Source organism: Triturus cristatus, chromosome 5_1 (genome assembly GCF_964204655.1).
Source record: "Triturus cristatus chromosome 5_1, aTriCri1.1, whole genome shotgun sequence".
In the NCBI taxonomy this organism is placed as follows: domain Eukaryota; kingdom Metazoa; phylum Chordata; class Amphibia; order Caudata; family Salamandridae; genus Triturus; species Triturus cristatus.
In genome coordinates, this window is record NC_140587.1 from 449,411,541 (window position 1) to 449,438,077 (window position 26,537).

Below are 26,537 nucleotides of genomic sequence, written 5' to 3' on the forward strand. Positions count from 1 at the left end.
ATTAAAAAAATGTGTTTGTTATACACCATGCCCAGTGCCCGGGTAAGGGTAAATGGCCTGGTTTCGGAACCCTTCCCCATTTCACGGGGTACGAGGCAAGGATGCCCCCTCTCCCTGCTACTGTTTGCCATAGCTATGGAGCCTCTGGCTGCCAGAGTTAGACAGCATCACACGGCGAAGGGTAAAGGGTTCAGTTCCAGGAATCTTCGAATATCACTGTATGCGGACGATGTGACCCTCTATCTTATAAACCCGGAAGAAAATCTAAACCCTGTACTACGTTAATTTATACGCTTTGAAGGCCTTGCTGGCATCTCTGTAAATTGGTTCAAGTCGGTAATTTTCCCCCTGACAGATAACACCTCAGGGGTATCCTCTGAATACCCCCTGAGATGGGAGGCGGCCGAGGTCAAATATATGGGGATATGAATAAGTCGAGATCTTCAAGAAATCTCGAACCTAAACTATGGGAGAGCAATAATGTGGCTGGGAGAAAAGGTAAAGATATGGGCGAGGATACCCTTGTCACTCACAGGGAGGATAGCGGTGGCTAAAATGATTATATTACCTAAATTCCTTTACCTGTTCGCAAACATACCGATTCCGCTTACATCACATTTTTTTACCACCTTGAGATCACATCTGGGTGAACTAGCATGGGCAGGCGGACAAGCGAGGGTGTCCTGGGACATGCTGACGCTGCCCTTAAAACAAGGAGGCCTGGGCGCCCCAGACATGCGGCTATATGCACTTTGCGCTCAAGCCCAATTTTGGCATTTTTGGACCCACCCAACTCCCTTTCAACCACATGTGGCAGTGGAACGGGATTCTGTTGCGCCAGTTCCACTAAAAGTAGCAATACGTGTCAAAGCGAAACGCCCTAGAGGGGATGTGGATACGGCTGGAACACTACGATGGGCGTGGGAGGAATTGCGCAAGAGGGCAGGAATCCCATTGCTCTATGCCCCCTCGCTTTCCTTGGTGCACAACCCGATGCTGCCGTGTACTGAACATGGCATGGACAAACCCCTAGTGAAGAAAATGCACCTTCATACATTCGCTGATCTCTTCCCAAACAACACGTTCATGCCCCCCGCCGGTGGCAGAGGAGGGCCGCACTGTGCCCTTCTCTGAATTGTTTTTGTATCACAAATTGCGGGCAGCATGCCGCGCACTTAGCGGGGACTTCCCGGTGGCCCCTCCGACATTCACTGCTTTGGAGGGCGTGGTGGGCTCCCCATCTCCACGCAAGTTAGTCAACCGTATATACCAGCAAATGCAAAACACAGCACCAGTGGTCACACCTAAATCCCTCCAATATTGGAATAAGGACCTCCAATCCCCACTGACTGAGGACCAATGGAACTTCTGCTGTGGGCAGCTCACTGAGCTATCTCCCAACTATAGGCTACGGTTAATACATTTTAAATATTTGCACAGATTTTACAGGACCCCTATCAGTCTGAAAAGGATGGGGCTCTGGGAGACTGATGAATGCTGGAGATGTAGATACTCCCCTGCCTCTTTTTTACACATAGCATGGTCCTGCCCAATGATCGAAAATTATTGGTCTCAGATTTTTAATTTGGTGAATCAGATTGTTGGACGATCAGATATCCCATCCCCTGTACTTGGTATATTGGGATATGTTAAGGATACTCCACCAAAATCGCGCAAATTGCATGCGTTACTATTATTCGCTAAAAGGCAGGTAGCAGTGTGCTGGGGCAGAAGGAGGGTACCTTCGATAAAGGGCTGGCTGGCTGATGTAACATATGGACATACACAGTTGAACACATTCTGGGAGCTGATGCCGTCAACATCCTGGCCTCGCGATATCTGGGAGCCGTTCGTGCGGTGGGCCCAGGAACATCAGGACACAGAGGCACATAGTGACACCTTGGATGGGTAGTTTCTGTAGTTGATGGGGGAGGGGCTCGGGGAAGCCCCGTGAAAAGTTGGACCACTTTGTTTTCCCTTCTTTAAGATCTAGAATAGAGACCAAGGTCAATTGTACGGGATGGTGCGGGACTGTACGACTTCTATGATAATTGCATGTGGGTTCTATATGTTCAAGTCTACATGAAACTATGTTAAATGTGCGTAGCCCCTGAAGCTTACGGACTTATTCTAAAATATGTATTGTCCACTATGGGGTTGACACGCCCAATATTGAAGTATGTATATCACTGAATGGCACATGACAACACTATGTATATGGATATGCTGCGACAACGACTGGCTGGTTTTACTGTTTGTATTGTTTTGTAATTATTGCAGATAGAACTAATAAAAAAAAAAAAAGTATCATTGACACCGGAGCAAACATTTTATGCAACCAAAGAGAGCCTCTTCTAAGAGGGCCTTAGCCTCCCTTCATTGGCTTCCGATCAGGGAGAGAGTTCTGTTCAAGGCACTGTGTGTTAGCCATCGGATCATACATAGGAAGAGCACCACCTACCTGCATGACTTATTAACGCCCTATTCCCCGACCCGTCAATTAAGATCTAGTGGGACGGGGAAGGTGAGTATACCTACCATCAAGAGAGCAAGGATGGGTGGACGCTCCTTTCGCTATCTGGCAGCTCAGCAGTGGAACAAACTCCCTCAGGGCCTCCGGTTGGAGGTCTCGGAGACTATTTCCGTAAAGAGCTGAAAACTCACCTTTTTCCCTATGTTTAGATTCTCCCCGTTACTGTCCAACTTTGAGGGTCCCCTTTGAGATGTGCGTTTCAGAATATACCGCAGCACTGGGACACACTAGCCTGGTGTAACCATGCGCTTTACAAATGTGACTATTATTATTATTAACTTCTATATCATAATTTAAGCACCTGCTTATGAATTGCAAGCAGATAAACAACCAGACAGGGAAAAGAAATATCCATCAAGTACCTCCACTTGAGGGAGTCAGCAAACATAAACATTGTGTTACCTGTCTAAGCTGGTATTTATACTGGGAACCATCATTCTGATTGAAATCAGCAATTCTTTTTATTGGGATTCTGGGAGAGCAGTAGGACATAGGCTAAGGTAATCATGCATGTTGCTCTGCACAGCTCCGAGTACAAGCACAGATTTGAACAGCGTCTGCTTGGTCAGGAGCCAGTTTAAAGACCTGGAGGCAGGATGTGATTAAATATTTTTGAACAGAGAATCAGGCACTCAGCAAAGTTTTGCCATCTTTAGAACTTGACAACCACTTTGGCAATGAGTCCCCTATCAACTACTTAGCAGAGATTAATGTACGAACTGGTCACTGTAAGGTCAAGCACATTTTTGTGATGTGTCATCAGTAGCAGGAGGATGCTAAGGAGGCCCAAATGTAGTAAAAATACAGAGTGGTTCTGTTGTTTACTTGCAGGATAAAGGATTGCTCAAATTCAAAAAGGTCCCTAGTTTATCAGAACAAAATTTAAGGTTTTGGGATGGTCCATGAAACAGAGACATTATGCAGGACCACATACGGTCCATCAAATCCTAGAGGCATGGCCTCTGTTTTTGATCCGTTGAAGCACAGCCAGTTAAAATAACTATTGGCAAATGTCTGAGCGGATGATGACATTCACAAGCTGTGCCATTAGGGATAGAAGAACACAGATAAGACTACTCCATGGAAGATACTTCGGGTCACAAAACCAAAATGACGGTAGAAAGGACAAAGCTCCTCTTTTGAGTGTTATTTGAAAGTATGACTTGAACTATTAAAGTGCTGGACCGCAATTACTACCGAAAACCAATTAACTGGCCCTTGCTCTGGCCACATTTAGTCCTCACTCTGCCCATTAAAACAAATTAAGAAAAATAAAGCCTGGTCTACCTCTTTTAATGCATGCTCGTCGAAATGGATCCTCAACCCCTCCCTAACTGTTCCTTTCCTTAATTAGTCAAACAAAAAAGCACTTGCAGTCTGACACCATCTTCCACTTCTCCATCCCTCTTTACATAATAAACATTTTCAGCTCTGTGATATCTTCCCATCTCCTTTTTGGTTCTCTTCTTATATCCCTCCTCATGAATGGGGTCTCATTCTCTGAAAGTGTGCTAAAGGAAACCACTGCTCTCAACAGTGGTTCTCTTCTCTCTCACCAACAGTTGCTGCAGAGTGTGGGAGCTTATACAACTACTTCACCCTAGTCTCTTCTTTCCAAGGGAAAACAGTTCAAGGCAATAATGCAGCACCCACCTGTGGGGTCAAAGTACCAAATACACTCATAAATGGTGCAAATAAGTAATAGCTGTTTATTGGAGCATCCAAGCGCCTTCACAGCAAAAGCCAACTGACAACCAACACTCTGAGAACTTAGAATGTTCTATGAAAAACAACAGAATTCAACCAATAGGACACAGGATAATTACATTACTGTTAGATATTTCAGTATTATTTGACTATTTCTCGAAGTGGGTGGAATTGAATTGGATTTCACAACCCAATACTGAAATAGTTATTGGTTTTCTTCAAGACACCTTCAGGATAGAGGGTTTACCAGAAACTACTGTTCCATATAATGGAACACAATTTACATCTAGTAAAAAGACTGATTATCGTGAAAGTGTATGAATTAGACATATTAAAACTGCTTTATATTCATCAAATATAAATGGTTTGGTGGAAAGATTTAACAAGACATTGGTGGAAGGTATTTAGTTAGCTATTAGAGCACGCATAGATGTTAAGAAACATGTGGCAGATTTGCTTTTGTCGTATCATTGTACACCAAATTGTACAACCAAATGTTCTCCTTTTGTTTTACCTAAAGAAGAATGTGTAGACAAGAGTTAATTCTACCTTGGTTGTTCTCTAAGGGGAACACTTGCAATTTAAAAAAGAAAATGTATGCTACTGTCAAAAACAATGAAGAATTGAAAAAATCAAAAAGGCAAAAATTGGTTGTCCCAGACACGTCAAATTATATGTGGGAGATAAAGTCAAGTTGCCTGGGCATGTACAGAAAGGCTGTTCCAAATTTTTCAAAATATAGGAAATTGTCAAGATCGGAAAACAATCTGCCTTACTAAACCACAACACATGATGGAGTATTTCTAAGTTGGCCAACTTCAACACAGCAAATAAAGTTACAGATGTGAATGAGCGACCTGATGTTACAAATCAACCTGATTGACCTATTGAATCTATTGAGTTGGAAAATAATAAGCATTGGGACAATGTAAGAATTTCACCAGAAAGTGTTGTTGCAACAGAAATGGTCGAGGGGAAAAGAAACACTAGGTTGCCAAGCCAAAGTAATTTGAGGATTTTGTTATGTAGTGATCCTTTGTAAGTTTTGTTCGTTTTATTTTTTTTTATAAGAAAGGGAGGTATGTGGTAAGCTTTAACATTCGGCTGTTTGTTCATTCTGTTACTGGTAACATTCATGCTTACCTGTATGAACCTATCTAACAGTAATGTAATTATCCTGTGTCCTATTGATTGAGCTCTGTTGTTGTTCATAGAACATTCTGAGTTCTAAGAGTGCTGGATGTCAGTTGGATATTGCTTTTATAGCTCACAGCACCACCCAGACATTACCTATTTGGTTTGTATAGCTATGGAGAGGAATGAGAAAACAAAGAATCTGCATAGCAGCACACACACTGCCTCCACCTTGAGCCTGTAGAAGCCCAAAGGAGACAGAAGAGGCACTGTAAGTATGCTCAGCCATTCCCATACTTTCCTCAGATCTATAGAGACCTGTGTGAGGCAGAGGAAGCCAGCTACAATCAATCCTAAGTTCCAGCAAAAGTGGGTTATGCTGCTCTGAAGTCACAACATTGTACAACAGGCCAGAGGTCCTGCCATGGTCTTCTGCTAGAAAACAGGAGGCCCATATACAACAGGAGGCTCTCTGGTCCTGCGTGAAAAATCAATAAGTGCAACATCAGGTGGACAACAGGAAAACAATAACTCTTAAATATCAACATTGAGCGTTCATGATCCAACAGAATACATACGTGATCTATGAAGGAGCCTAGGAATTTGTTCATTGTATGATATGCCTTAGTACTCTGTTCAAAGGCAGTTCCGGGTGAATTCAAAAATCTTGAATGGGCATTTCGCTGTAGGAAATAAAATTATGCCAGTATGTTTAACACACAAATATGTTTCAAAATAATGTTTTTTAAACAAACATTATACACTACACACCCTTGTAAGAGTATCATGAATCCGGTCAAATTGCAGTCTTGTCTTGATCGTAATGGAAATCTGGAAAGTTTGAATGTCTGTGTTTGGAAGCAGACCTCTCTGACTACACATGTTTTCCTGAAAAATTAAAAAAAACATATTTTAAATGCAGACACACAAAAAGTCTGGGAGGAGCACTGTGACATCAAAGACCTATATTAAAGCGTAACTAATGGTTAAAACTATGGCTAACAAACCTTTCATGACAATTTTAAAATATGACTACATGTACATTGCATTTTTGAAGTGGACACTGCATCATCTGAATTCACCTACACATTTTGAAACCTTGTTTTCAACTAGAAATCTTTACCTGGTAAAAGAAAATACAATCAAGAGCCCTACCCGTGCCATGCCAACTCTTATTGTGGTTTGTGATGTGGATAAGGGATGGAGCCTTCCACATCTTTGTTAAGCATTCAAAAATAACAGGGTAAGGCCTGGATTCTCTGTAATGATTAACACGAATAGGTTTAACAATATTTGTGGCTATTCACAAAGGTAAATGGCACTTGAGTTTAATTTATATATGTAAATTACTCTTATAATTTTGAGTAGATTTACTGCTTTTGGATATTCACAAAATGCAAATGTAAAGTTATTCAAAAGTGTAGACGTACATGTCTCCAACACCTGAAAAAGGAGGGGGAGCTAAATGTACGAGTAAATACGTAGTTCGCTCAGAACCACACACAGTCAGCCAGTGATACTGCAACACCCTCCTACTGAATATAATGGAGGAAGGGACTTGAAATTAACCCCTATAGAAAATGATGTGAAATTAATGTATTTCAAATAGTTACAATATTATTATTTATAATTTAATGTTAAAAAAAATCAAGATAGCACACACTAATAAGTAAACTGTAGAACATTTAAATAACCTTTTTTTAATTTAAAAATGAATAAACTAATTTTAAATAAAATATTTATTAAATTACTTTTAATTAATTCCACACATTACATTTAAAAATTACTAATCCATAATAATAATATATTTCTATGCGGTAATCTATTTTGTAATTTAAACTTCAGAAAAACAATTTTGATTTGATTTAATACATTTACATTAATTAAAAATTGAATTCACAATTAGGTCAATAGTGCTGTAGGATATTTCTTTCTTTTGTTCTACAATCAATAGGTAAAATTGATTTACAATCATATGAAACAAAAACTATTCTTATTATTTATTAGCCTTTTTTGCATCTAAAGTCAACTAAAGCATCTTACCACCACCCCGGCCCCCCAGGCAAACTATACAAACACTGAAAAGTGAAACTCCTCTGAAAGACCTTAGGACACACAAACCATTAAGTAGCATTGTCTTACTTTAGAAGTAATCATTAAACTCATCTCCCCAGCCATAAGGGGCCTGGTAGTAAAAGACACTTATTTCAATATTATAAGAACTCTTTATAATTATATACAGATTTGATATAGCAGTAGATAAAATCTTTGCTCTTTGTGTGCGGAGAACAAGAACCAGTATGAATACTAATAGATTCATTTCACTTAATACATGGCTAAGCTCCATCGTATCACAGCTAGAACCAGTTTCAAAGCAGTGTGGTAAGTACTACTAGAAAAGGCCTGCTTCTGTTTTGTAACTTTCCCGAAGGACAATCTGTCTAAGGATTTTAGATCCTCACCTTGTGAAAATCCCTAGGCGCCAGACTGGATCCGGAAAATCTAAAGCAGTGCTCTCTTGGGGCCAATAGGTGGGACTGTGAGACTCTTTCCCAACTTCATTCATTCAGGAAGAGATGAAAAGAATCGCACATAAATGCCACTCATGCGCTGACATCTCTTTCTTTTGGAATCCGGTCCATTATCTCAGACATGAGGAGCTTCAAAAGACTGGAAGCATTATTGTGCAGGTTCATAAACTGGGACCATTTTAGATGGAAAAGACCATTCCACAGAAAGAAGACATGGGATAACACGGAGTAATCTGCAGTTACATAGAGTATACACCAGAAAGTATGTTACCGAAGATAAGTAACATGTTCATCTCATGGATTCTTCTAACCAAAGATTCCTCACCTTACGAATAGATACCAAAGCAGTACCTTCCAAAATTGATGGTCCGTGGAATGGCTCAGATCAAAAGGTCCTGCAGGACCGAATGAGCAAAAAGGCCACCTGGCGGACCTGACTGTTAAGGCAATAGTGGTTTGTGAACATGTGCATTGATGCCCATGTAGCAACCTGCCAGATATCCAGGACAGGCACTCCAAGTGCCAAAGCAGCGATAGCAGCTTTAGCTCTGGTGGAATGAACTCTCGTGCCTTCGGAAGGCAGTTTCCTAGACAATGCATAGCAGATCATAAAACATAAAAAAGCCAAGAGGACTGGCAAGTAACCTTTAACAGTGCCCACTGCAAATGCTTGCAGGGCCTAGGATAAATTCAGCAATAGGTTATCCAACAGATTGCTTGCAGGGGTCAGTCTGGTGGATGCCACACTAAGGCCACAAACATATCCCAGAGTATACGGACTTTGTGAAAGCACGCCTGGATGTCAGGATCACATGACGAGTTTCGGCGGGTGGTCAAAAAAGATCATCTGCTACCACTCAATATCCATGCATGGAGATGCAAGTTGTGCAGGCCCAGATGCAAAACCCTGCTCTGCTGCTCCAACAGAAGGTTCTCCCAAAGCAGAAGCCTGATCGGAAGACAAATGCTCAAGCCCAGAAGTTATGGATACCACTCTCCCCTTGTCCAATTCAAAGCCACTAAGATGGCTTGGGTAAATTTGCTTCCGCCCTTTAGAACTGAGAGCAGGAGACGTAGCAGCAGTAAGACATACAAGAGTCTATACACCACTGCAGGAAGAATGCGTCTCAGAGAGTGTCTTTGTAGATACTCGAACAACGCAAAAGTGTTGACAATGTGCATTCTTGGCAGTGCCGAAGAGATTTAGCCAGGGTTCTCCCCCTTGCTGGAAGATGCCCTGCACCACCTCCGGGTATAGCTGCCATATGTGGTCTGCAAGGCATCGCCAGCAGAGTTCGTTGAACTCTGGAGCTCAAAAATCATGCCAGCTGATTCACAACCTGGGAGGTGCCCTGACGACAGTGGCGTAACAAAGGCCCCTGCAGCCCCCCCCCAGTGCAAGGGGGCCCGAGCTCCAACGGGTCCCCTCAGCACAGTACCCTGGCCTGAGTGCTACTGAGTAGTTCCGGAAGGGGGACCATTGTTGTTTGCAGAGTAGTCCCCTCAAGTTTCACTAAGCCTCTGCCTGACGACACAGCGAATTCCAGAGGCACAGACTCTCATGGCATAGGACCCAGGGACCCCAATCCCCTGCTTGCTAAAGTACCACCTAGCAGTGGTGTTATCCATGAGCCTCCCTTTGATGGTTGACTGAAAGGCCTTCAATGGCAAGTGAAATGCCAGCAACTCTAGCAAACTGATTTGGAGGCTTGTCTCTGCCAGAGACCAGGGTCCTCTGATTACTTCCTCTCCCAGATGGCCTCCTGAACCCAGTGGGGATGCATCCGTCACCACTGTCAACACTGAATGGGGTAAGGAAGAGGAGCTTGCCACTGGTTCAACTGCGAACAAGCAGCCACTACGGCAGATCTTTTGCAGTCTCCTCCAAAACCTGAATGGAATCAGACCAGTTCCCTTGGAGTTCGGCCTGAGACTTCATATCCCACTCCAGTGCTCACATGTGCCATCTGGTATGGTAGGTGAGACAAATGCAGGGGGCCAGTAGACCAAGAAGCTTTAGAGCCATCCTCACTGAGACCCAGGACATAGGCTGAAACACCAGATTCATAGCCTGAATGTCTTGGACTCGTTGATCCACAGGGAAGACCTGAAGAACAAGTTACTTACCTTCGGTAACGATGTATCTGTAAGAAACATTAGTTAGTTAGATTCCTCACCTTAGAATATCCCCAGGCGTCAGACTGGATCCGGAAGATTTTTCGTCAGCAATACCCCTTGCGCGTCGCTAGGCGTCGTCTGCGGCTCCGCGTCCGTCGTCGGCGTCGTGCGCCGGGATGACGTCGTCGGAGTACTTAGACGCCGCCCTCGCGCGCTGACGTCAGTTCTTGTACATAGCCTTCCGCGCCAGGAACGCAGAGCCATGCAAAGACCGACACTGGTGCCAAAAATAAAATCTAGGGGCCTGAAAGGACAACCTTAACCCTAGATGTCAGTTCGCAGAACGGGGAGGATGGGAGGGTCGGTGAGGAATCTAACTAACTAATGTTTCTTACAGATACATCGTTACCGAAGGTAAGTAACTTGTTCATCTGAAAGAAACACGTTAGTTAGATTCCTCACCTTAGAATAGATACCCAAGCAATACCATCCCCGGTGGTGGGTCTGCGAACCAAGATCACACCAGAAAGTCCTGGAGGACAGAACGGCCAAAGAAGCCATCCCTCCGGACTTGGCTGTCAAGGCAATAATGCCTGGCAAACGTGTGTAGCGAAGCCCACGTTGCCGCCTGACAGATGTCCTGCAAAGGGACTCCCCGTCCCAAGGCAGTAGTAGCCGCCGTGGCCCGAGTAGAATGGGCGCGCAGCCCAACAGGAGGGTCCTTTTTAGCCAAGGAATAGCAAATTTTTATACACAAAAAGACCCACCGAGAGATGGTCCGTTTGTGCACAGTTTTCCCCTTCTTAGCGCCCACGTACCCAACAAAAAGCTGGTCGTCCACCCGGAACTGTTTTGTGCGGTCCAGATAAAAGGAGAGCGCACGTTTTGGGTCCAGACGGTGGAGCCTCTCTTCCTCTTTGGAAGGATGCGGAGGCGGAAAGAAGGTGGGCAAGGTGACAGACTGCCCAAGGTGAAATGGAGTCACCACTTTAGGAAGAAAGGAGGGACGAGGCCGAAGGACAACCTTGTCCGGATGAACAGAGAGAAAAGGAGGCTTTGAAGATAAAGCCTGGAGCTCACTCACCCGTCTAGCCGAGGTGATGGCTACCAGAAAAGCAGTCTTAAGAGTCAGAAGACGAAGAGGACAATTGTGAAGAGGCTCGAAGGGAGCGCACATCAGGAATGTCAATACCAGATTCAAGTCCCACTGAGGCATTACAAAAGGGACAGGAGGGAACGTGTGTGTAATGCCTTTGAGAAAGCGTGTAACCACAGGGGACTTGAAAAGAGAAGGCTGATCAGGAAGCCGCAAGAAGGCGGAGATGGCAGCAAGATAACCTTTCAGGGTGCCCAGGGCAGAGCCCTGCCGGGCCAGAGAAAGAAGGAAGAGAAGAACCTCAGAAAGAGGGGCAGAAAGGGGATCCACAGCCTTTGCTGTGCACCATGCCACAAATTTGTTCCACCGGCAGGCGTATACCGACTTTGTGGAGGGACGCCTGGCTGCCAGAATGATATCACAGACTTCAGGAGGCAAGTCAAATGGCATCAACTGCCGCCGCTCAATCTCCACGCATGGAGGTGGAGGCTGGACAGGTTCGGGTGGAGGACCGTCCCCTGCTGCTGCGACAGAAGATCCTCCCGAAGGGGCAGACGTATCGGGGGATCGGTCAACAGACTGAGTAGCTCGGGATACCAGTATCTTCGTGCCCAATCCGGAGCCACCAAGATGACTTGGGCCCGGTCGTGCCTGATCTTCTTCAGCACTCTGGGCAGAAGTGGTATAGGCGGAAAGGCGTACAACAGACCGCAACTCCACTCGTGACGAAAAGCGTCGCCGAGCGAGTGCCGCCTTGGAAATTCCAACGCGCAGAACTGCTGACATTGCGCGTTCTCTTCGGTGGCGAATAGATCTAACCAAGGCTCTCCCCACTGCTGAAAGAGACCTTGCGCCACTTCGGAGTTCAGACGCCATTCGTGATCCATCATGCACCTGCGGCTGAGTTCGTCTGCTCTGGCGTTCAGAGAGCCCGCCAGATGTTGAACCACTAGGGTGACGCCCTGGTGTTCCAGCCACGTCCAGAGGCGCAGAGCCTCCTGACAAAGGGTCCACGACCCCACCCCGCCCTGTTTGTTGCAATACCACATGGCGGTGGTGTTGTCCGTGAACACCTGCACGACACTTCCCCTGACAGAGGGAAGGAAGGCTTTCAGTGCAAGCCGGATCGCTCTCAACTCCAACAGGTTGATGTGGAGACGAGACTCCGCCGGAGACCAGAGGCCTCTGATCTCCGCCTCTCCCATATGGCCACCCCAACCCAGGAGGGACGCATCCGTCACTACGACATGCTCCGGTTGGGGAAGGGAGAGGCTCTTGCCCTTGACCCACTCGCGGTCCGTGAGCCACCACTGCAACTGCTGTGCAGTGCCCTCCGAGATCAAGACATGGTCGGACAGGTTGCCGTGATGCTGGGCCCACTGAAACTTCAGGTCCCACTGCAGAGCCCGCATGCGCCGCCTGGCGTGATGCACTAGTAGGATGCAGGAGGCCATCAGCCCCAGAAGCCGCAACACTAGCCTGACCGAAACCCGGGATAGAGGCCGAAAGATGGGAATCAGGGCCTGTATATCCCGGACCCGCTGTTCCGGTGGATGGACCCGGAACTGCGCCGAATCGAGAACCGCTCCGATGAAGAGGAGCTTCTGAGAGGGACTCAGGTGTGACTTCGGCACGTTGATGGAAAACCCCAGCAAATGCAGGAGATCCGCCGTAGTCTGGAGGTGGGAGACGACTGCCTGGGGCGAGCCCGCCTTCAACAACCAGTCGTCGAGATAGGGGAAGACTGAAACCCCTGATCTGCGCAGATGAGCTGCGACCACCGCCAACACTTTCGTGAACACCCGAGGGGCACTGGTGAGGCCGAAGGGGAGCACGGTAAACTGAAAGTGCTCTTGGCCCACCGTGAACCGCAGGTAACGCCGGTGGGCCGGCAGGACGGGGATATGAAAATATGCGTCCTGCAAGTCCAACGCTACCATCCAGTCTCCAGGGTCTAGGGCAGCTAAAACCTGAGCCAACGTTAGCATCTTGAACCTTTCCTTTCGGAGGAAGGCATTGACGTTCCGGAGGTCCAAGATAGGGCGTAGGCCCCCCTTGCCCTTCTTGGGAACCAGAAAGTAGTGGGAATAACAACCACGACCTACTTCTGGACTCGGAACGCGCTCGACGGCCCCCTTGGCCAAGAGAGCCGAAACTTCCTCGCGGAGAAGATTCAAATGATCCCCCGAGATACGGTGGTGCTGCGGTGGCATGGCTGGAGGGGTCGTCTCGAAGGGGAGGGAGTAGCCCCTTCGGACGATTTGCAGCACCCACCTGTCCGATGTTATGGACCGCCAGTGGAGCAGGTGATGGCGAACTCTGCCGCCCACTGGCGTGGTATGGGCCTGAAAGCTCGGACTAGGAGGGCTTTGAGGCGGATGCTGCCGGGGTGGAAGTGGGCTGACCACGTCGGCCTCCATTTCCGCCACGGCGGAAGCCACGTCCGCGACCGCGCGCAGGTGAGGAGGCGCCCCTTCCTTGGCCACGAAAGGGGCGAAAAGCGGAGGTGTGCGCCCGCGGAGCCGAGAGGCCCAAGGACTTGGCCGTAGCCCGGGAGTCCTTAAAGCGGTTCAGCGCACTGTCCGCCTTCTCACCAAACAGGCGAGTGCCATCCAAGGGCATGTCCATGAGGGTGGTCTGGACATCCCCAGAAAATGACGTGGACCGCATCCAGGCGTGGCGGCGGAGCGCCACCGTGGTTGAAATCGCCCGACCCAGCGAGTCCGTGGTGTCAAGCCCACATCGTATGGCGTGCCGTGCTGCATCCCTCCCATCGGCCAAAGCCTGGTTAAGACGCGTCCGGACCTCCTCCGGACACAGGGGCAGCACGTCCTCCACCGTATCCCACAGGGAATGGGAATAACGGTCCAAGAGACAGGCGGTATTTAAGGACCGCAGGCCCAAACTAAGGGACGAGAACAGTTTCTTGCCAAACTGCTCGAGTCTCTTGGAATCCCGGTCCGGCGGAGCGGTCGGGAAGGAGGATTGGGAGGTAGAGGCCTGGATAACCAGACTCTCGGGGGTGGGGTGTTGGGACAGGAAACTGGGGTCGCCCGGAGCAGGGCGGTGGCGCCTGGCAACGTTCCTATCCACAGGAGGAACTGTGGAGGGCTTGGACCAGGTGCCCTGCAGAACGTCAGTGAGGGCCTCGTTGAACGGCAGCAGAGGCTCAGTGGAGCTTGCTGAGGTTTGAAGCACCTCGGTGAGGATGTTAGTCCTCACAGCCACGGCAGGCAACTCGAGCCCAAGGGCCTCTGCCGCCTTGCGCAGCACCACAGAAAATGCTGCACCCTCCTCCGAAGCCACGGTCGGAGGAGAAGTGAATCCAGTGTCTGGCGAGGTGTCCAGCCCTCTGGCCTCCCCCAGTTCATCTGCCCAGTCCTGAGAAAGCTGTGACTGAACAGCCAGAGGGTCCTCGAACCCCTCCCAGTCGCCCCCTTCTTCCGATTCCTGATAAACAGGAGGAATGATCGGAACCGGACTGTAGAGATGGTAGGACTCAAGCGGCGTCGGATGCGGCGTCGGTCGACGCCGCTGCGGCGCCGGGTCCGGATGAGGGCTAAACTGGGGCGGTGTCGGCGCCAAAGGCGTCGGCGGCGCCGGTGACGGCGTCGGTGGTTCAGGCGTCGGCGCCGGTGGAGGAGTGACTAGGTAAACCGGCGTCGACTGGGGCCCAGGCATGGGCCCCGCGGGGACCTGCGGCGTCGAGACCGGAGTCGGCGACGGCGCCGGGGCCGGAGCCGCCGGCAGGCAAGATCGCCCAGTCGAGTCCGCGGGGCCCGAAGGCGCGCCAGCGGGCGTCGACGGCGGGGCCAGGCTCCTCATGGCCGAGAGGAAGGCACTGATCTCCGCCGGCGCCGCGTCAGTCCCAGGGACCGGAAGGTATGGGGGCGGAAGCGGCACCTGCGGCTCCGCCGGAGCCGCGGGGGTGGAACCACCCTGACCCTCGGCCGAGTCGCGTGACCGGCGAGGGGAGTCCGAAGAGCGGTGTCGCCTCTTGGACTTCTTTGAGCGTTTGGACTTACCCGACGACTTGGAGCCGGACGATCGATGGCGTCGGCTAGGGCTCCGCGAGCGATCCTTGGACCTCCTCCTGGACCGGGATCGTGCACGACGCGGAGCCGAGTGGCGAAGCTCGAGAAGCTTGCGGGACCGCTCCCGCCTAGCCTTCGAAGTCAGGGCCTGGCAGTCGTTGCACGACTCCGCGTCGTGGTCGGGGCCTAAGCAGTAGAGGCACCGGCGGTGGTGATCGGTCACCGACATCAGTCGATGGCAATCCTCGCAAGCCTTGAACCCAGGCATCCTACCGGCACCAGATGTCGACAGACAAGGATCAAAAATGATCAAAAAGATTTAGTCAAAAAAGACTAAAAGGGGTAGCTCTCCCGGATCTGCGCTTACTGGCGCGGAAAAAAGAAGAACTGACGTCAGCGCGCGAGGGCGGCGTCTAAGTACTCCGACGACGTCATCCCGGCGCACGACGCCGACGACGGACGCGGAGCCGCAGACGACGCCTAGCGACGCGCAAGGGGTATTGCTGACGAAAAATCTTCCGGATCCAGTCTGACGCCTGGGGATATTCTAAGGTGAGGAATCTAACTAACGTGTTTCTTTCAGATAGTGCAACTTATCCAAGACAGCTCCAATGAAAGAAAGTCTCTGCGAAGGAGTCAGATGTGACTTAGGTAGGTTTGATTTAGAACCCCAACGATGTTAGGAGGATCTGGAGGGGATACATAGCCAGTTGTTGAATTAGGAGAAGACTGGTAACCCTGATCCCTGAAGAGGAGTAGCAACCATTGCCATCAACTTTGTGAATACTGGAGGGCTATGGGTGAGGCTAAAAAAACAGAGTATAGCGGGGGCGTGGTCTGGATGCCAAAGATGGTGGCCGCAGCCTAGCTCTGCTCCGAGCCGCCTGCCCGACTTCCTTCCCCACCCTTCTACTACCAGCAATATGCGGGGCCATCTGTGAGGAGTGTGTTGCAGCACCCACTCCGGGACACCCACTTCCATCAAAAACAGCCCAGAGAAAGAGGTGCGGGGGGACATGTGCAACCAGCGAGCCTTGGAAAGGACTCCCCGCACCCGAGGTGAGCTTCCTGGTCTCTGGCAGAGCGACTGAGCTGGTGACGCTTTGGCGATGGAAGGAGCAGAGCTGCCACTGTGTGACGCTCCCTCACAGTGTGTGTTGTGAAGGCAGGGGCTGGGCGGAGCGAGCGCTGAGACTCAGCCAATGCGGCCTTGACCTGGATGCGGCTCCAGGCCGTAGGAGATAGCTGGCCCTGTGGCAGGCCATAATGTCAAAGATTATTTTGAATGTTAGAGTGACTGCATGAATATTGTGTGTAGTTTGTTATTTGATGTTGTATTGTCTGTTATATATATATATGTGTATATATATATATATTCAATGAAAAAACCATAGGTTTCACACATGTTATAGTTAGCTGGAAATTTTACTGATAAAAAACCAATGAAATTCCCCCGTTATAGTTACTGTAGGCAACTATAACTCACGCGACCGCAATCCTCTGCTGATGCTAATACTGTATTTAGACACTTATTTGCCCATGTCTTCTTCCATTAAATTTTAGCTATACATATTTTACAAATTTTTTTTTTTCATAAAGACACATATGTCATCAGCAGAGGATTACGGTCGCGTGAGTTATAGTTGCCTACAGTAACTATAACGGGGGAATTTCATTGGTTTTTTATCAGTAAAATTTTCAGCTAACTATAACATGTGTGAAACCTATGGTTTTTTCATTGAATTAGCAAGGTTTTTTAAATGCTAATTCCTAACTATAACGTGTGTGAAACCTATGGTTTTTTCAGTGAATTTGTACGGTTTTTTAAATGCTAAGTTACTTTACGCCATTCGTGGCGTGCACGCCCACTTAACGCAGTTCGTTCCGTGCGCGCGCGGTGCGCTTCGCGCACCGTGCACGCACAGTGAGCACGCGGTGCGCTTCGCGCACCGCGCGCCCACTTTACGCAGTTAGTGCCATACACGCAAGGTGGGCACGCAGTGCGCTACGCGCACCGCGTGCCCACGTTACGCACAGTGCGCACATGGAGGACATATTATGCGCTTCCTTGTGATAGGTAATCTGTTAAATTTAATTTGTAAGTGATGACAATAATATGCCATGCACAGAGTGGTTTTTTTTTTTTATTAAAATTTTTAGCGTAAGCGCACCGTACGCGTACGGTAAGCGTAATCGGCGAAATTTTCAAAAAATAAAAATTTACCGTTTTTGGCCTTGGGGGATCTTTGAGGACTCAACTAACATGGCTATGTGCATGGGCGCTGTCTAAACAGCCCCTTTATATGTTTTTTGCCTTTGTTTACAGCCCCCCCCCTCAGAGTGCGAGAGAGAAAATGGCGGCCGCCGCTTCCTGGTTTCGACCGATTCGAATGTTTACTTAGATGTAACAGCCAATCAGAATCGCGCTCGCGCACGCCACCGTACGCGTACGGTAAGCGTACCGTAAGCGCACCGTAAGCTGGCTCAGATATATATATTGATTTAAAGGCTATTTTCTCAGAATCTACTGAACAGATTTACACCAAACCTACAAAAGGCACTTCCTTGACCTGAGGACTACCTCTCTGCCAAATTTCTAGTAATTCTGTTCAGCCGTTCGGGCTGTAGCCCTGTCTAAAGGTCCTATGGAAAAATGCATGGGAAAAACGCGTTTTGGGACCCCCCCTTTTATCTCAGCCCCCGCTTGACGAATCACCCCGAGACTTTCAGGGTAGGAGCGGAGCGTAGCGCCCCACCTATTTTGAAAAATTCGCGAGGATTCGTCGACCGGCGCCAAAGTTATTCAAAATAGAATGTTGCGGATTTCCTATGGAAACGTGGTCCTAACTATAACTACCTACTGGCGACCGCCAGTAGGTAATATATATATATATATATATATATATATATATATATATATAAAATTCACTTAAAAAACCATAGGTTTCACACATGTTATAGTTAGGTGGATATTTCACTCGTAAAAAACCAATGAAATTCCCCCGTTATAGTTAATTCAGATAACTATAACTCGCGCGCCCGCAATCCACTGCTGATGACGTCACATATTACATCACTCATGACATGGTCAGTTGCATCACTCTTGACATCACTGATGACATCATCCTTGTGATAGAGTGGTGGTCGCGCGAGTTATAGTTATTTGAATTAACTATAACGGGGGAATTTCATTGGTTTTTTACGAGTGAAATATCCACCTAACTATAACATGTGTGAAACCTATGGTTTTTTAAGTGAATTTGCAAGGTTTTTTAAATGCTAATTCCTAACTATAACGTGTGTGAAACCTATGTTTTTTTCAGTGAATTTGTACGGTTTTTTAAATGCTAAGTTATGTATGTATTATTATTTTTTTAATATATTTATTTTACAATAAACTAAGTATGACATTTAAAAAAAAAAAAATTTAATGGTTTTTCACCCCACGGTGTGCGGCTATAGATATGTATGTGCTTTTAACTACAATTTTCTCAGGAACTACTGGACAGATTGACTCCATATATGCAAAAGGCACATCCCTGACCTGAGGACTACCTCTCTGCCAAATTTCAAGTAATTCTGTTCAGCCGTTCGGGCTGTACCTTCGACTAAAGGTCCTATGGGAAAATGCATGGGGAAAATGCGTTTTGGGACCCCCCTTTTTTCTCGGCCCCCGCTTGACGAATCCCCCCGAGACTTTCAGGGTAGGAGCTGAGCGGAGCACCCCATTAGTTTTGAAAATTTCGTGAAGATTCGTCAACCGGCGCCAAAGTTATTCAAAATAGAATTTTGAGATTTCCTATGGAAACACGGTCCTAACTATAACTATCTACTGGCGACCGCCAGTAGATTATATATATATATAGGTCAACAGAAACTTGAAATTAGTTTAATATCTTTATAAATTCATTAATCTAGTATATAAAAAACATCAAGTAGAGAAAAATTAATGGTGTAACATAAAATAAACTACACACAATATTCATACAGTCACTCTAACATACAAAATATCATCTTTGATAGACAGTGATTTGGAGTATAAATACACACAATTACATAATTAGAAATAATTTTTTTAAAGCAAACTAATGTCATAAAAGTTTCATTAAAAAAACAGCATAATACGTGGCTTTAGAATATTGCTGAATCTTCATCTACACCTGTTTTGGCGCCAAGCGCCTTCATCAGGAAAGCTGCAATAGGAACTGAAGGATACCTAGGATGATATAATATTAGTCTAGACCCATAATATATACAATTGAATTGCTTATATGGCTGCAAAATGAAGAAACTTACTCGGGTTGTTTTACTCAAATATCATACCTTAACCATAAATTTCAGGTTTAGAAGAGATTTAAAAGTAAATTAATTAATTCTCTATTCACCCGTAAAATAATTCTTTAATCACCCGGGATATGTATAGTTGCTAAAAGGTGTGAGAAAAAAGCAACATATACCAAACATGCTACTACTCCGTATCAGATATACCATATTACATTTGAGTCACCGTATTCAGTGAAGGAGAAAAAAGTCCATGATGACAGATGTTCCACCTTAAAATAATAGTACCTACTTGAGGAATAATGCAACTTTGGTACCTTGTCTTTGTAAATGTAAGCCACATGAGATATGCAATTGTAGCACTACAGATATGTCAAACATCCAGAATAATAACTATGGAATAAACAGGGCAAAAACATATAAGCAAAAGGATAAAAATAGCAACCTTAATATTAGTTGTTTAATAGGAAAGAGGCATATATAAGTACCTTTAGACATCAAATACAGGAGGTTCAAATCGTAACAAGAGCACATAGGGTCCAGTGTCGGACAGCCACAAAAAATGCATTATGGCAATAGATAAATATGGTAAACTTCAGTGTTTTGGAATTCTAAATGAAAAGTTAGACACTAAGGTTCAAGCAATGCAGACATAAAAGGCAAAACGTGAATATAAAACTGCATAGCTGGTAAAGTTCTAAATGTCACTAGAGAGCCTCTAATGCGGGAGTACAAGACTGACAGGTATATATTGTTAAAAAAGAAATAGATTACAAATTATTAATAGATCTTTACAGACACCCTTGTCAGTTTAGAAAATTACGAAAAGAGAAACCTTGGCGCTTCCTATATATGGGAATCCGAGACGTTGTCTTTATAGACGCTACGTCAAATGTGAGACCACGCCATACCATGAAAAGAAGTTTCTTAAAGGGGTTACGGTGGAGTAGCATAGCATGCCGAACTTGATACACTGGTTCTTTGAAAATTATATTGCTTATAAAGAACTTGTGTGTATTCTATAAAACAAGCTGGAATTACACTGGGATAACCCAATTGAGAGAAAAAGAAGATAATAAAATACGATGAGCACAAAAGCTTACACTGCCCTATGATAACAATGAGATGAAGCAGATACATCAAAAAGGTTACAACAGAAATGATGACTTAGGAAATCTGATACATTTTTCACGAGTGGATTTAGTAACAATAGAACTGTAAAGTTTATCTACAAAAGGGTAACACGTAATAGCTGACTGAATAATCTGAAACAATCAATCACGCTTAACAAAAAGAAGGGATTCGTAAGTCAGCTAAAGGCACTACACAGTTTTCGCATGTCTCTAATACTCATAGGTCTCTAATACTCAATAAGGAGAAATACCCTAGATCTCACAAAAAGAAACAGATGTCATCTATTGGTCAGACGTATTATATCTAATAGCATTTTCCCAAGGAGTCTTGTTGTTTAAGCCTCACTTCGGAGTATCTAGGGTGAAAATCCAAACTACTCCTCGTCTTTTATGTACTTTCCGAGCTTAAATTCTCTTGGGCTATTTTGATTTTCTCTAACATTTGCCACTTTATATCATCTGGAGTGTGTTTTTTCTCAATGAAATGTTTCACTAAGGAAGTTGTAATCTTAGCTGTACCCATGGCCGACCGATGTTCCGTCAACCGTGCTGCCATAGTACGGGCAGTCTCTCCTACATAGCCCAGATTACATGGACATAACAGTAAATAGATGAGATTCTTTGTTTTGCAGTTAACAAACTTCCTGGCTTTGATTGTGTTCCCATTATGTGTCTACGTCTCTGTTTCTATCGCAATATCACAAGCTTTACATTGTGTACATTTAAATGTACCCACTATTGGTATACTACTATCTATTGTCTTTTGTATATGGCGGGGGGGGTTTACTGGTATGAAACCGTGTGTACACAAAAATGTCTTTTAGATTTATTGCAGCGATGAACAAACAAAGGTTGTTCTAATTTTGTTTAATTTGTGGAATTGCTATTCAGAATATGCTAATTAGAACAGACAATTGATCTGACTTTCTCAGTCATGGTAGAGTGATTGGTGATACAGACCAGGAGGGACGACGTGTGCCATTGCTGTCCCTGAAGGAGATGATACCTACCAAAAATACCTGGCTCTCTTGAAGGCCTCACCCTCTAGCCTACTGGGATATCCTCGTGTGTAAAATTTCTATTTCATTTCTATAGCACGGATGTCGTAGTCACGCAAGTTTGAGCAATTACACCGAAACCTTAGAAACTGCCCAAATGGTACAGTATGTTTCTGGGCTCAAGGATGTTCGCTTTTAAAATGTAGCAGGGTATTTCTTGCAGTTGGTTAAACATATCGATCAACTTTTAGGGAACCCTCATTGTTGTGTATTAAAATATCTAGAAATTCTACTGATGGTGATTAGTGTGTTTAGTGAAACATAGATAAGGGTCACAGTGGTTCAGCCATGCTAGAAATTCTGTCAGTTGTTCAGCGGTGTCAGTCCAAATAAAAAATATTTCATCAATACATCGTGATTGGGCCGTGCAAGGGGCCAAGAGCAGTTGGAAGTGAAGACGAGGCACCTCCCGGTTGTGATTGTGTTAGGGGGATTGTCCCTACTGCCGGAGCTACGACGTCCCACCCCCCCTTTCACCAGACTGGTCCCACAGGGGAGACACAGGTGACATGGTGAGATTGCCCCCGAGGGGCTCCAGGTGTGGTCGCTGGAGGGCTGCACAGAGCTGGAGTGCCTGAGTTACCACCCCCTCCACCCCATGGTAGCGATGGGAGGGCACAACATAGGATTGAGTCAACTTGCCCCAACACTGGGGTTTCCTGCAGAGGCAAAGGAGAGGTGGATTGTGCAGAGTGCTTGCAGCCGTCCCCGGCATGGAGGTACTGAAGGCCCAAGTGGGACTGCTTGTGCCTCTCTGAGCCACTCCTGGAGGCTGGCGGGTCTGACTGGCAATTAACACTCTACTATCCCAGCCAGCTGTCAAAGAAGACCCATACATGGCTAAATACAAGACTCCCTTGCTGGGCAAGCAAGGGTCCCTGGATACATTTGCCCACAATGTGGTGAACACAGCAGAGACCCTGGGGTCCTGCACGGCTGGGAGGGGGCCCAACACCGCTGTGATCACTGCTGCCATTGCCCAGTCGAGGGATGCCCTGGAGAACAAAGTTGGGGCAGTGGATTCTGATTTTATGCTTCTTCGCCAGGAACCTACGCTGAGCTGTAAAAAGGACACGGAAAACAGAGTGTCTGGCATTAAAACTGCAATATCTATGTTGCACCAATCCCTCTCCAAGCCCACAGCCATCACTAAAGAACGGCCGAAATGGGTCGAAAAAGCAGAGGGGTGAAACAGGTGAATCAATATCCACCACATCGTCTCCTCGGAGGGTTGTAAGGGCTCCAGAAGCCTTCATGGACTGATGGCTGCATTCAATTATGCAGCAAGATGCCCTGTCGTCGTGCTTTGTAACAGACATAGCACACCGAGCCCTGGCCAGAGGCCACCCACTTGGGCATAGGCAAGACCCATCATCATTTGCATCCTGAACTATCATGATGGAGATGCCATCATCCGGTATACCTGCACCCAGACCATTATACAGTACCAGTCTCACAAAATATTGCTTTTACCGGACTAAACCAAACTTGTTGCTGGAGGCCAAGAGGAGGCTGCACAACCTCACTGTTTGCTACATGCTCCTTTACCTAGACAGACTTAAGGTGATCTACCAAGAAAATAATATTTTTCTTCGACTCACCGAAGACAGTCTTCTACTGGACTGATGAAACCACTGACATCCGGCCCCACAAGTAGCAACCACTAGGGATGACATAACCTCAGGAAACTGAGCAGCGCAATCCTCCCAGCCCCCATCCCGAGCGCACTTCCATGGCTGAGGAGGCACTGGAAACTGCTCACGCTCCTCATGGAGACACAAGAAGGGAAATCCGAATAACCTATGGGAACAGGGCCACCGGTCTCCCAACACCTAGGATTCACCAACAGCAGCAACAGTATGCACAATGACTCCAGCATGGCTGCCACAGGACTTACCGATGGACCTTGCAGGTTTGCTTCCGGGCTCGCCCCTGCATCCAGCTTGATAATCAACGGTTATTTGACTCACCGGCGGATGGTGAGGGAGGATTGAGGAGACCATTTGCTTCCCTTCCAGTGTTTGAGGCTCAATCGGGCTCCATGACTGGAGCTCATTAAGGGGCGTAGGCTGCTGGTGGTTAACAGCTGGGATCCACTTGGTGTGGCACGGGGCCAGAGCCCAGTTGAAACTGGTCGCAATGCTGCATGTTCTAGAAGTGCAGGATGGGAGGGAAATGGGAGGTTCATGTTCAGGTTCTAGGTTGTTGTTCACTTTGCTGGCGTACACCAGCTCTTGAAGAGAGAGTGCCCACTGCCTTGGCGCGGTATCCCCACAGTGCCCTTATGCCCGACAACATTAATGCAGCCCGTACCGTCCAGCTCTGCATACATACTAGGAATGTAAACGGCATACAAGATAAACTCAAGTGGAAAGAGGTACTAAAGGGCACCAACAAGGTGCATGCTAATGTTCTGTTTCTCCAAGAGACACACCTCCTAGGCAATAAAACACTTCCTCACCCATTACGGCTACACCTGCATCTACCATGCTGGTTTCACGAGGGGGCCTATTGGTGTGGCTATTCTGCTTCAGAGGGGAGCTTCCTTTATCCCACTCTAAGATTGGTCAGACCCATGGGGTAGATACATAGCAGTTTCCGGCCTCCTGGAGGATGAGCCACTAAATGTCCTGCCGCTCCTCACCACTTCCTTTTTAGAGATCGTGACTAGACTGGTAGGGACCCTCCCTGAGTGGCCGGTCATCTTGGGGGGGGTGACTGGAATGGTGTGCTGGATGGCAGATCTGTGATTGGGGGTTAGTGTCTGAAAAGTTTCAGCGCTCCGTCCATCATCATCCCCTTGTGCTTACCCTAAGTTGGGAGGGTATGCCCAGACGTGAGTCCCTTGCTCACTTTGCCGCTGGATTCAAGCTAGCCTGGCTGGTGAGGGGTGTTACCCCGAAACCGGTTCCAGGATGCTTGTTTCTGGTCCAAGGAAGTCCTGGCTTGGCAGTTTGGGCTGGACTGTTCCCAAGAGGCACAGGGTCAAGACATTTGCATACAGCTGGGTCTGAACTGGGGTGGTGACGTGAGCTAAAGGACGATGATGGATTCAACCCAGATCTGTGACTGGGTGGGTGAGTGTCTGAAAAGTTTCAGCGCTCCGTCCATCATCTCTTTGTGTTTGCTTTGTTCGCCCTAAGTTGGCAGGGTATGCCCAGACGTGAGTCCCTTGCTCACTTTGCCCCTGGATTCAAGCTAGCCTGGCTGATGAGGGCTGTTAGCCCGAAACGGGTCCCAGGATGCTTGTTTCCGGTCCAGGGAAGACATGGCTTGGCAGTTCTGGCTGGACTGTTTCCATGAGGCACAGGGTCAAGACTGATTTGCATATTGCTGTGTCTGAGCTGGGGTGGCGAAGTGAGCTAAAGAACGATGATGGATTCAACCCATATCTGTGACTGGGGGTGAGTGTCTGAAAAGTTTCAGCACTCTGTCCATCATCTCCTTGTGTTTACTAAAATTAGGAGTCATGTAACCCATAGAAAGTTCCAAATAATTGACCCCTGTAGTTACTGCCACCAAGCCTGCAGGGAAAGACATCACACTTTGTGTAGATTTGTGTGATTTGAACGTAAACATATGGGTTGATAGGCATTTCTTTTCCAGCATCGATGAAATGTTAACCTTAATTAAAGACACACACTGCTTCAGTGTGTTGGACTCTCATCTGCCTAACATCAGGGACAATTGCACCCTTCCTCACATCACCTCACATCATCTCTAACTCCCCAGGGTGACCATCAGTACACATATGTATGCCTCTTGGGCTTGCCCCTGAAGCAGCCACTTTCCAGAGGATAATGCAGCATGTATTAAAAGATGTACCTAAAACTATGTGTTTTCAAGATGACATTCTAATTTACAGTAAAGAGGATAAAGAAAACAATACAACGTTGAGAGAAGTTTTATTTAGACTTAGATTGGCAGGACTGACTGTAAAGAAGGAAAAATTCCAAATGGGAGTAGAATCTGTTGGATATTGTGGTCACAGCACATCCCATGACGACATTAAATCTAGTAGAGGCCATTGAGAGAGTGACAGCTCCTGTTATTATTATAGAAGAATTATTTAAACAAAAGGAACCAGGAGGTTTTGGATAGGTCCAGCACATATGCTCCCTTTATTGATAACTTAAATACAGGAGTGTGCAGTTCCTTTGAGGAAGGTTGAGTACTAGTGGTATGTCAGGTCAGTGAAATATGCTCCAATTGCAGCAAGTGCCCTCACACACCCCAAAAGATGTCATGCTTCATTATCTGAGCATGCTCCTTATTGGGCCGGCTGGGTCTGAACTGGGGTGGTGAAGTGAGCTAAAGAACGATGATGAATTAAACCCAGATCTGTGACTGGGGGTGAGTGTCTGAAAAGTTTCAGCACTCCATCCATCATCTCCTTGTGTTTACTTTGTTCGCTCTAAGTTGGCAGGGTATGCCCAGATGTGGGTCCCTTGCTCACGTTGCCACTGGATTCAAGCTAGTCTGGCTGATGTGGACTGTTCCCGTGAGGCAAAGGGTCAAGACTGATTTGCATATGTCTGTGTCTGAACTGGGGTGGTGAAGTGAGCTAATGAATGATGATGGATTAAACTCAGATCTGTGACTGGGGGTGAGAGTCTGAAAAGATTCAGCACGCCATCCATTATCTCCTTTTTTTTGCTGGATGGCGATACTGACAGACACAGGACCGAAACCCGGAATGCCACAGGCCGCACAATGATGGTGTCCTTTATGGAGGCACTGAGTCTGGTGGAAATCTTGTGACAATACCACCTGTGGGAGAAGAGGTACATATTCTACTGCGGGGCACACACCACATTCTCACGCCTTGACTACTTCTTGATACCAAATTCCATAATACAGAGTCACAGCCTCTTGGATTCTACCTCAAGGCCTCTTGAATCACAACCCGGTG

At 46.8% G+C, this 26,537-nt stretch overlaps 1 protein-coding gene across 1 annotated transcript in view; it reads right to left on the bottom strand.

Moving 5' to 3' along the window:
- The window catches only part of TMEM67 (transmembrane protein 67), a 1,162,308-nt gene that overhangs the window by 123,412 nt on the left and 1,012,359 nt on the right, over nt 1-26,537 (bottom strand). Inside the window, exons 24-25 of the mRNA XM_085605278.1 lie at nt 6,146-6,262; nt 5,953-6,057 (exon numbers count right to left, since the gene is read on the bottom strand). Of these exons, the coding sequence (XP_085461404.1) occupies nt 5,953-6,057; nt 6,146-6,262 (222 nt within the window). The remainder of the gene's footprint in view (nt 1-5,952; nt 6,058-6,145; nt 6,263-26,537) is intronic.